This window comes from Sinocyclocheilus rhinocerous, unplaced genomic scaffold, assembly GCF_001515625.1.
Source record: "Sinocyclocheilus rhinocerous isolate Xijiao unplaced genomic scaffold, SAMN03320098_v1.1 scaffold705, whole genome shotgun sequence".
NCBI classification, from domain to species: Eukaryota; Metazoa; Chordata; class Actinopteri; order Cypriniformes; family Cyprinidae; genus Sinocyclocheilus; species Sinocyclocheilus rhinocerous.
In genome coordinates this window covers 78092-89906 of record NW_015630576.1, presented here as the reverse complement: position 1 = coordinate 89906, position 11815 = coordinate 78092, and the positions used below count along the sequence as shown (strand labels likewise).

The window sequence follows — 11815 nt, the reverse complement described above, 5'->3', positions numbered from 1 at the left end:
CAAACACACACATACACACACATACACACACACACACAAACACACACAAACACTCACACACACACACACACACACACACACACACAGACCGTCAGCAGAAAGAGCTGCCCCCTTGCAGCCACCAGAATGAAGGATGAGATGTAGTGGAGAACAGCACTTCACCACAGTGCCCCTGCTGGCCACAGTAAGAACTGACACTTAAAATTCAACGTCAGCCTGTTCTCATCTCATCCCCACATTTACATTAGTTTACAGTCAGGAATCTCTCCAGGGATTTAAAATATTCTGAGCATCAGCAGATGTTCAAAAAAAAAAAAAAAAACCCAAACCACATCAGAATGTAAAATACACTCAAAGGATTACTACATTACAGTTGCTGCATGTACATTTTTACTTTGCGTGCAATATTAATGTGTTGTTTAATGGAAGAAACAGATTGTGATCATTTTCAATTATATAAAAAAAAAAAAAAAAAAAACCCAAACCACATCAGAATGTAAAATACACTCAAAGGATTACTACATTACAGTTGCTGCATGTACATTTTTACTTTGCGTGCAATATTAATGTGTTGTTTAATGGAAGAAACAGATTGTGATCATTTTTCTTCAATTATAAAAGTCAACATGAATCAAACTGGACCCTGTTTACTTTCTTAATACGTGTTCTTTCTCTAAATGTGAACATTACACAACCAATGTTCATTCATAATCTTCATAATCTTCCATCAACATGTAATAACTTTTCCTTTTTAGCTGAAATTGACAATACCTTTTACAACCTGTCATATAGTTCACTTATCACAGTCAGCATTTTTAATAAAAATGTAATAATTTTATTTTGAAAAATAATTAAGTTAAAAGTATCTTTAAATAATTTAATATTCTGAATTTAAATAAATTTTTCTTTTCTAATATCTATTCAGAAATATATCACATTACTGTACTAAAATGTGTTATTAAATGGATAGTTCACCCAAAAATTGTAATTCTGCCATAATTTACTCAGCCTCATGTCGTTCCGCCCCTGTATGAATTTCTTTCTTGTGTTGAGCACAAACAAAGTTATTTTGAAAAATGTTGGTTGCCAAACAGTTGACAGTAGCCATCGTCCTCCATAGTATAGAAAAAAATACTTGGGAGTCAATGGCTACCGTCAACTACTTGGTTACTCACATTCTTCAAAATATCTTCTTTTGTGTTCAGCAGAAGAAACAAACACATACAGGTTGAGAGTGAGTAAATGATGACAGAATTTTCATTTTTGGGTGACTTTTCCCTGTAACACTGTTTATGTAGGTTTGAACAGGCCTCACTCTGTTTTCTGAAGGGGTGGGAGTGACCGGCCGGGAATTGCTGGATCTGGTTGACGGAGGTGGTGGTGGTGGAGGTGCAGGTGCAGGTGGAGCTGTTTGTTGCCTGCTGCTCACAGGTTGGTTGAGGAGGTTACTCATACTGCTGCTGCTTCTGAAAGAGCTGCTACTGAACAGAGAAAGAGGTCAAAGGTCATGAGACTGAAGCGCAGATGCGCAGGTGTTGGGAAATGTGCCATATCGGCTTACCTGGAGAGAGGAGGTCCAGGTGGTTCATCCATGGGGCCTACGTAAGCAGCAGGGAACCAGCCTTGCCTGAACAATGCAGATCAAATGAACAGGAAACTAAATCAGGTGGTCCATCTGAGCACTGTATGTGTGTTTCAGTGCATCACTGAAGAGAATACAGCAACTCTCCTTTTCATGAATGGACATTGGAGTTTGAATTTTTATGATTACCAGCCCAGTCTAATAAGACTACTTATACACCAATCCAAATATATTTTTAAATGTTTTTTCTCCATGTTTTGGCCTTTTATCCACAGTGAGACAACATTTTTGTAAGTGAAAATGTAACTTTTAAAAGATGCCCTGTCGAGTGGATAAAACTGATCACTTATCACGTTGTAGCGTGAGCTTTAAAAACGGAAGTATTTTAAAATGATAACGCATGTGACGCATATTGTACTGATAGATATTACCAGTATATGCCTGCTATGTGTTATTCACATTCATAGTGTGGCTAAAGATAAATGTTACTGTGTTCAATCTTCATATTATTTAAGATAAAAAAACACAATATTTATTTGCAATTGCTGTCCTGTGGCAAAATATGAGGGCAATTGTGTTTTAGGTAATTCATGCAATGGCGACTGTGACCTGGACTCACCATCACTTGGTGAGATATTTTGCTAATAAAATAATCATGCCATAAGAATAGCATGATAACTTTATTACAGTATGTCTGGTCTCTCAGTATCATCTCAGTGAGTTTTTATTACTTTGCACAGATAAGTTTAGCATTTTATGACCTTTCAGTGACAACTTTTGGAAAGCTTGAAAAAATTAATGTTGACAGAACATTTTGAAATGAAAACGCTGTATTCATATGTATCTGGATCAATGTAGACTAAGTGTGAAAGTTCTCTCACCGTCCAGAACTGTCAGAGCGGCCGAACAGCCAGCCGTTCCTCGGCTCTTTAACGAGTAGGGTGATGGTTTCTCCTCGGGAGAACGGCAGGAGGGTGGAGTTTGCAGAGGGAGGGTGGGGCACCAGTGCTCGCATCACTTTGCCTCCGGCCAATCCTGAGATGGAGTTGGAACGACTGGGCTGAGGGGAGGGGCCTAAGATGAAGGGGAGAAAAATTTGCCATATTAAACACAAAAAACAGTGCGTAATATTCACAGATGTCTTTTCTAATTTCAAAATAAGCTCTCCACACCTCTAGAGGGAACCGTGCCCAGTGGTTGCTCTGCCCAGCGGTTTACATCAAGCTGAGAGAATTACACAGAAACATTGAAATGTAAAAAACAATGTAAGTGAATTGTATTTAAAATAATTTAAAATATATATATATTTTTTTTTAATTAATGTAATTTAATACTTTGTAATATATATTAAAGTTGGATATAATGCAACATTTAATTTTCATTTTTGGCGCTTTGGTATTGAAAAGTTTGGGTACCTCTTATTTAGAGCCACTAAGTGTTATTAAACATAATTTCATTATATCTCACAATGTTGTCCTCCAGTCGTGAAGGAGTGCGTGGACGGGATTCTCTCGTGTGATTCACCAGATTTTTCCACCCCTCTGCTCTGTTTTGCAGGCCGCCCCCTGTCTGTGGGAAGAATAAAACATTTAAACACACATTAATCAAACTGAGCACTTCCAAACAACTTTTAATTGGCAGAAAACAAAATCATATTCTAAAAAATTATTTTATGTAGTATAAAGCCCCATTCACACCAAGAACGATAACTATAAAGATAACGATATTAGCGTCCACACCAGTGAACGATATCGTCTGTTTATTCTAAGTGCACATGCGTCTGCCACTTTAAATTCTTGAGCTCGTTACAGCAGGATGGATCCTGATTGGCTGTCAGTGTTTTATTGTTCATCAGCTGGAAAAAAATCCTCTGTATACCTCCGTGTTGTTTTATGACAACACTTGACACAAATTCTCCTTAATAATATCTCCACATCACTTTGGTTACACCCCATTAAGCAGCTAGTTAATTATGGATACTAATAAAAAGTAATTATATTAACCTTGTTCATGAGATATGCAATGGACTGGGTGAAGCCGCTGTGTTTCTTTGCCAGGAATCGATATCTTCTTTCTTCCTCCTTTAATGCCTCTCTCTGACACTCTCTGAGAAAGTGCACATATTCGCTGCCGTCCTACACAGATCCATCAACATTATTACCATAAACATTATTATCATTATATTTTTCATATTTCGTACCATCATTAATGATAATAATGCTTTACAGCATTAGTTTGGCTTCAACACTCTTAAAAATAGTTGTTTTGTTGGAGACTCTACTCTGTTCAAATGTTTGTTTGTTATTTTTATTTCATTATCTATATCTATCTATTTCTTATCTGCCTTCTGAATCTAAACATGACAAATGAGACACTCTACAGTCCTCTGGATGCCACAAAGAAATGTCCAAATCTAGTGTGCCATTTAGCAAGGGTCACACACTGCTCTCACCTGTGGGACCCCTCGCCTCATCTGTCTCTCCAGTGCCGATGCCTGGTTTCTCACTTCAATCTCATAGCGTCTCCTGCTGTTCTGGAGGAGAAAGTGACCCAACCACATTTAGATTCATTGTAATCAGATAATGTTCCTTGTTCTGAGTTGGCTGAAGGATAAAGTATCTTCAATTAGGTAAATATTAATTCTGCTCCTACTTTTAGTTGTATTTTTAAGAAAAACGGGTGTTTATGCATGTTTTCTGTTCTTAAAATGTACATTGTTTGCTTGCATTTGCAAAATATACCAAACAACTCACCAATATGTATTCTTTATCTAGTCTGACATTGTCGTCCATCTCTCGAAGGACCTCGGAGTGGAACCAGCGGAACTGAATCAATCACACAGACTCGTTAAACATGGGATTGGCCGTACAGACAATCAAACATGCATTATGTCAACATCGTCATAGGAGCAGAAGATATCGAATGATGGGTCAATAGAGGAGGATCGGTAACGCACCACTCCCTCCAGCTCATTGGTGAGTCTCCTCTGACTGTCTGAGATCTGGACCAAAACATCACCTGCAAAACAAACATTACAGTCTCTGCTTGAGTGTCCATGTGTTAAAGTGCAAGTATTAGCCTCGAAAGGTTGCACTGCCAAGCTGACGTTGTGTCATCATTTATTATTTAACATCACAGAGGAGGTGCAGTTATCTGATATTGACTACAAAACTCACACGCACACACACACACACACACACACATCATACCACGTCATACGTCATACCATCTCTCTGTGGTCATAAAATATGATTCATAGCAACAAAAGCACCATTGAAATTTTATGAAATGTTTCCATTAAACCACAACAGGGTGATAGATGTCAGCTATAAATAAGCACACACACACACACACACACACACACACAAACACACTCATGTGTGTAAGAGAGATCCGAGGAGGAACATGGTGAATTTAAAAGAGCAAAGTACAATATGAGTGTGTGAAGGGCACTGGCTCCCTCCCAATTTATCACCCTCAATAAACACACATAACTCTCTTTCTTTCCCGCTCTGTCCCTGCAATGGAAGGTACATATTAATCAGAAAAATATGAAAATGAACTGTGTATCAAAAATCTCTGAGTTTGACAGAAACGTGTCCTGCTGTAATTTAAAAGTGTGAAAGGAAAGGAAATGATAAGAGGAAATAAAAGCTTACCCAGCAAACGCGATGACATGCTCTGCATGGCCTGTTCACCCATCTTAGACAGAGCATTGAAATAGGCCTCACTGGTGAGGGCCAGGGCTATAGATATACACACAGATTTAATTAATTTACCACTGTATGATTTTTTAACAGTAATAATATCTTAGCATCCATAAAACAAGATCAATTAGCTTCATTTAGATATTAAAGACTAGTTCACACAAAAAAGTAAAAGTTAACCCTTCTTTGCCTTCCATCGTAGTGCTCAAATCTAACTTGTGTGATTTAAATATGAGACAGGAGACAGGACTGGTGTTGGATCGCCTATATTTTTGTATTTTTCTCAGTGCAGTGCTTTGCTAGTGCTTGACATTATTTACATTACATTTGTGACCATGGACCACAAAACCAGTCATAAGGGTCAATTTCTCGAAATTTCTCAGAATTTCTCTGAATAAATAAGCTTTCCATTGATGTATGGTTTGTTAGGATAGGACAATATTTGGTATACAACTATTTTAAAATCTGGAATCTTAGAGTACAAAAAAATCAAAATATTGACAAAATCACTTTTAAAGTTGTCCAAATTAAGTTCTTAGCAGCATTTATTTACGGTAGGACATGTACAAAATATCTTCATGGAACATGATCTTTATTTAATAAGCTTTCCATTGATGTATGGTTTGTTAGGATAGGACAATATTTGGTATACAACTATTTTAAAATCTGGAATCTTAGGGTACAAAAAAATCAAAATATTGACAAAATCGCTTTTAAAGTTGTCCAAATTAAGTTCTTAGCAGCATTTATTTATGGTAGGACATGTACAAAATATCTTCATGGAACATGATCTTTATTTAATATCCTAATGATTTTTGGCATAAAAGAAAAATCGATCATTTTGACCCATACAATGTATTGTTGGCTATTGCTACAAATATACCTGTGCTACTTATGACTGGTTTGGTGGCCCAGGGTCACATTTATGGATTTGGTGGATGCTTTATTTTATTCAGTCATTTTCATTTTCATTGAGACAGACACAAAAATGTTTTATATAAAGCTACTTTGAAAAACAATTATATTCTTATATTCTCTCATTTCCTTCATTATCCACTAAGCACACCCTTACAACATATTTACAATTTAACAAAATATGAAATCTTGTATATTATATAATATTACATAGAACTATGACATATAATGATATAATGGTTTTGAAATGTATAAAATAAAATAAAAATAAATTAAGTAAAAATATTAAATAGATATTACGGTAAGTATACTAATATTTTGATTCATTTACAGTGTAAGTCTAATTCTAACATCTTGTTTTACAAGTAATCCTATTTAAACATCCTGAAAACAAGATTAATTATTAAAACTTTAAAGGTTAAGTTAAAAATGAAGTTAAAAGGTTACATTTTATTTAAATTCATTAAGATATTAAAGGACTAGTTCACACAAAAATTCAAATTCTGCCATCGTTTACTCTTAACTCTTAACTTGCCACTGTGCCAGTGACATTGGATTCAATGACAACAAACCTGATACAACAAACCTGCATGATATATTTGAATATTCGAACGTATTTTAAATATATTTAGAAAATGTTTTAATATTTGCAACAGTAAATGAGTTTTGAGAGCTACTGTGAAGGAAGATTTTAAAAAGCCTGTTTTGTCTTCACATAACTATCTGGTTTCTTTTGTGTTCTGCAGAAAAAGAAAGTGATACTGGTCTGGAATGACATATGGAAGTATATGATGACAAAATTGTAATTTTGTTGTTGAACCAACCATTTAAGACGTGTTAGACAGACAATTTATTATTTATATATTTACATTTTGTCTGGTTTAATCTGCTGATTTGTTGTCTTGTTTTAATCACATTTTATTTCCTGTTCTTAATGGCCATTTTTGTCTCTTTTTTTCTTTGGGCTGAAGCGAAAGGTTTAGTTTTGTTTGCAACACCATTCTTTAAGGGCTGATATCAAGTCAAATATTCATTCTCCGATCACCAAAAACAATATATAAAAAAGTTATTTTATTGTTTTTTTTAATCTGTTGAAAGATCATTATCAAACTAATAGAACACTGTTTGATTGTCATCTTTCAAAAGATTAAAGTCTTTCACAAGTACAGCGAGTTAGTGAGTTAGTGAAACTCAAGACTCATAAAATAGACAGTCATTAAACAATGATGTTGAATCAGCCAATGACGCTGCAGCAATGCTGACTTATTATCATAAATTACATCCAGCAGGCCAAAGTTCAACCACTTTGCTTTCCTTCTTCCTCCTTTCAGCTTTTTCAGTCTTACCATCTACTGCATTCATTCTTTCTCAAGTTGACTTGCCTTGGAAAGCCTGAATGTAGTTGTTTCCCAGTGCCGCCAGTCTCTGCAGACCTGGGTTGAACTGCTCCATTATGCTCTGAGTGGATGGACAAACAGTGTAAGAATGAGAGTCCGATAACAGATCAAATGTCAACACATATTGTCGCTCCACATCAATCTGTTACCTTGGTTGCAGATTGCTGTTTGTCACAACAAAATGGTCTATATCTAAAATCACTTTTGAAAAATACTGATTTTTATATATATATATATATATATATATATAGTATTTTCTCTATATAAAATGTACAATAACTTTGTAATATTTTACATTATATCATTAAACTCTCTCTATAATTTTTTATAATTTTAATATTTTATCATTTATAGAATATTTTATAAATAATAATGTATGTATACACACACACATATATATATATATACACACACACAATTATGCTTCATGCTGTAACAATGTAATAATTATTTTTAATTATTATTTCTGAATTACATTTTTGAAAACATACAGGCAACAAATTTCTTATAAATATAAATGAATGTCCATGTACTTTATTAATCTTGTTCTACTCAGTTAATACAGGTACATGTGATTGTGTATCATTCACACTTAGTAGAGAGAGGCTTCAGGCTTACCGTATAAATGGCCAGAGTGGTGCGGTGCAGTTGATCACTGTTTTGTCCTGACATCCTGATCTGACACCGTGGTACAACAAACAAATAAACAACATCCACTGACTAAACAACAAACAAACAGACTGACAGATGACCCACTGCTGTCTCCCCCTTGTCTCCTGTGTCCTCTCCTGTCTCGTCGCGTTTGTGAGTGTGTTTGTGTGTGTGAGAGAGAGAGAGAGAGAGAGAGGGAAACAGTGAGCTATTGTCACCCGTGTGGCCTGTGAATTATTGAACAGTGCAGAGTAATAAAAGTGTGACTGAGGTTAGACACCTTCCGTAAACACTGCACACCTGCGATAGGAGACGGGACTGGTGTTGAATTGCCAATATTTTAACATTTTTCTCAGTGCAGTGAATGATCAGAAACCTTTGATAAAGCCTTTACCTTTACATGTATGCATTTGGCTCTTTTTCATTCAGACCCAAACAAGTGTTTTATATACACTTGCGTGGGCTTGGAAAACAATTATATTCTTTAACAACAACTCTCATTTCTGTCATTACCCCTATGATTTTGAAATGTGTAAAATATAATAAAATAAAAAAAACTATAAATATTAAGTATAGGCCTACTGATTTTTTATATATATATATATATATATATATATATATATATAGATGGATGGATGGATGGATAGATAGTACAATTATATAGATAATTATATCTATAGATAGATAATTATTCATATAATAATAATAATAAATCTTTAATAAAATTACATATAAATTGTACATACAAAGTATACTAATATTTATGTAGTACATAGATATGAAATATTAAAAATGATATATAATGATTTTAAATAAAATGTAATATAAAAACAAATTAAGTACACTAATATTTATGTAGATAGATAGATAGATAGATAGATAGTTCTTCTTCCTCTTTTTTCCCTGTCTATTATCTGTAGACCAGTGCATTCTTGCATGGGCCGCTGTGTTCGAGGCGCGCGCGCGCGCGTGTGTTTGGTTCACTCCTCCACGGCGCAGGATCTCTCCATTGCTTCCGCGGAAGAACCCGTCTCTGCTGTCCCACTAAAGATGGAGCTGTCTGCGGCAGGGGACCGAGTGTTTGCCGCTGAGGCCATCCTGAAGCGCCGCATCCGTAAGGTCAGTGTGTTTATTATTAAAACTCGTTTTATTTCCTTTCACTGCGGCCTACAGACGCACTAAACTTCAGCCCTGCAGACCGAGCGCAGTGCACTGAACTGAACAGAGCACCATGCTTTCCTATGCAATCATAAAACCGCTCGTATTACGCGCAGTTGTGTATGCATTCATTTTTAGGACACTAATTTGACAGTTGCTCATTTTTTAGCTCCGTGTAGTGTGTAAGGTCGTTTAGCTTGGAGCGGCGCCAGCTGGAGCTGGTGCTGTTAGCTCGTTAGCTTTTTTGTGTCTGCCCGGAGTGCAAATTTTTGACAAAGGCCGGTTCGTCTGACACCCCATCGACACTGCAGGCGTGCGACGCGACGCTACCCAACTAGAACGCTAGCACTATAGCTTAAGCTGAGGAGCTCTTTACAGTGCGTTATAATTAATCAAACAGCGCATTTCGCGCGTTTGCAGGATGATAGTTTCGCAAATTTATAATGGAATGTTTACGTTCTATAGGCTATCTGTGCGTCGCGTCGCGTAGCAACCACTCGTTATTGCGTTCAACTTGCTGTTTGTTTTTGTTTTCAGTGCGACCGGCGATTTTTTTCAGGGACGGTACGGAACAAAATGTTGGTTGTCAAATGACCAGCATCCCCTGATACTAAATACATGAAAGAACTTTTTGTATCTTGTGTTACACTACGCATGCGCGTACATTTGATTGAGTTCGTTACTGAATGGACATATTTTAATATTGCATTTATGGGGTCAGGATTATGTAAAGGAGTAGTTTACCCTAATTTGGGGCGTTTTTGTCAACATTTACTCTCTTCCAAGATTACATGACTTACTATCTTCAGTGGAACTGAAGAAAAATTTTCCCATACAATGGAAAAGGCATCTTAAAAGTGGTGCACATGAGTATATCTCAAGTTCTCTAGTCTTAAATTAGTTTTGTCATATTGACTAATTCACAACCCTAAATAGGACAAGCGGTTTGAAGGATGAATGGATATGGACTACTTTTAGTTTTATGATATATTTACACTGCGTTTTTAAACTCTAAAGCATCATCTGTATAGAACACGTTGAGTAAAGATTCTTAAAGAATATATTTTCACGTGTTTCATTAAAAAAAATAACAGCATATGGTTTAATAACCGCAGGAAAGAGAGTAAATAATGACAGATTGATCATGATGAAATATTCCGTCAATAAAAGATATCTTCCAGAAATGTTGGGAACTGAATCTGCTCTGTCTTTTGACTTTTCTATAGGGACGGATGGAGTACCTAGTGAAATGGAAAGGATGGGCAATAAAGTAAGTGAACAGAAATTTGATTCATTAGTTAAGTTTTGTATATCTAATAAGTCATGGATGTTAAATGTTCTGTATATTTTGCAGGTACAGCACATGGGAACCTGAGGAGAACATCCTAGATGAACGACTCGTTGCAGCATTTGAACAAAAGTGAGTTGTGTGTTGAGGATTTTTGCTCCTGATTAACATATTAACAAAGGAAATTGACTTCTACAAAATATCAACTCATGCGATCATGAGCGTTAAATTCGTTTGTGACAGTTGGCGCTTCTGTTTGAAGTGGTCTCCCTGATTCAGAGCTAGATCTCTGAAGAACTCTTTCCTGCATACCCACAGGAAGCATTCACACAGACATCTGCAGCCACATCACATGAATACTCAAGTCACAGTCTGAAGTAAAACTTTGTAGTCATGCTTTTGCTCAAGAGGATGTTTGAAACTGGCACAAACAGTGCAAACACTGACATAATCACAAACCCTTTTAACAACTCGTATTTTTACACAGAGAGCGGGAGCAGGAGATGTATGGACCTAAAAAGAGAGGCCCGAAACCTAAAACGTTGCTTCTGAAGGTACGTCAGCAATACCAACTGACTGAAAATAAATGTATTTTATGGTGTGCAAAGTCATCTAGTTAACTTGTTTTGGAAATATGCTTTTAAAATATAAAAAATTATCCCAAAATTAAAAGCCTGTCATCATTCCCATTCTGTCATTCCCAATCCATAAGACTTTTGTTTATCTTCTAAACACAAATTGAGGTATTTTTAATTAAACCTGTCAAATTTCTGTCCCTCCAATGAAAGTCGACTATAGAGGTCTGTGCAGGATTAATTTTTCATTTTCTGCTAAAAATACGTTTCTTCCCACTTATCCCACATGCAGAGATCTACGTGGATATTTCAGTCCTGTTTCAGTATGATTCTCTCTCCCTCAGGTGTCCTAGGATTTTTTTACCCAGTTCGCACACACGTGATTCTGACCTTGTTGCTGCAGGCAAAAGCAAGGCTCTTTCCATTGCTGTCATATACAACCCGAAATCTATGGAAGAATATTCAGGACTTTTTTCAAAAGCAATTGCAAATTGTACTTTCAATTGCGTTTTCCACATGTGGGCGCATAAATTGTGACATAA

The 11815-nt window shown here is 36.0% G+C and overlaps 2 protein-coding genes across 3 annotated transcripts in view; one reads left to right on the top strand and one right to left on the bottom strand.

Annotated features, from left to right (window-relative positions):
• The window catches only part of LOC107740668 (brain-specific angiogenesis inhibitor 1-associated protein 2-like protein 2), a 13269-nt gene extending 4873 nt beyond the window's left edge, over positions 1-8396 (bottom strand). Inside the window, exons 1-12 of one of the 2 annotated variants that reach the window (XM_016553172.1) lie at positions 8220-8396; positions 7587-7662; positions 5242-5328; positions 4539-4600; positions 4336-4407; positions 4035-4115; positions 3586-3717; positions 3050-3151; positions 2755-2806; positions 2464-2656; positions 1562-1627; positions 1316-1481 (exon numbers count right to left, since the gene is read on the bottom strand). In XM_016553172.1, the coding sequence (XP_016408658.1) occupies positions 1316-1481; positions 1562-1627; positions 2464-2656; positions 2755-2806; positions 3050-3151; positions 3586-3717; positions 4035-4115; positions 4336-4407; positions 4539-4600; positions 5242-5328; positions 7587-7662; positions 8220-8273 (1143 nt within the window). In that variant the 5' untranslated portion in view covers positions 8274-8396. The remainder of the gene's footprint in view (positions 1-1315; positions 1482-1561; positions 1628-2463; positions 2657-2754; positions 2807-3049; positions 3152-3585; positions 3718-4034; positions 4116-4335; positions 4408-4538; positions 4601-5241; positions 5329-7586; positions 7663-8219) is intronic. The other variant, XM_016553173.1, reaches the window with a different exon arrangement.
• An 829-nt stretch (positions 8397-9225) lies between these two features.
• LOC107740650 (chromobox protein homolog 6-like) lies at positions 9226-11626 on the top strand. The gene is made up of 5 exons (XM_016553156.1): positions 9226-9371; positions 10637-10680; positions 10765-10830; positions 11186-11252; positions 11618-11626. The coding sequence occupies exons 1-5, from the start codon at positions 9303-9305 to the stop codon at positions 11624-11626; spliced, it is 255 nt and encodes an 84-aa protein (XP_016408642.1). The 5' UTR covers positions 9226-9302.
• Positions 11627-11815: the final 189 nt, after the last annotated feature.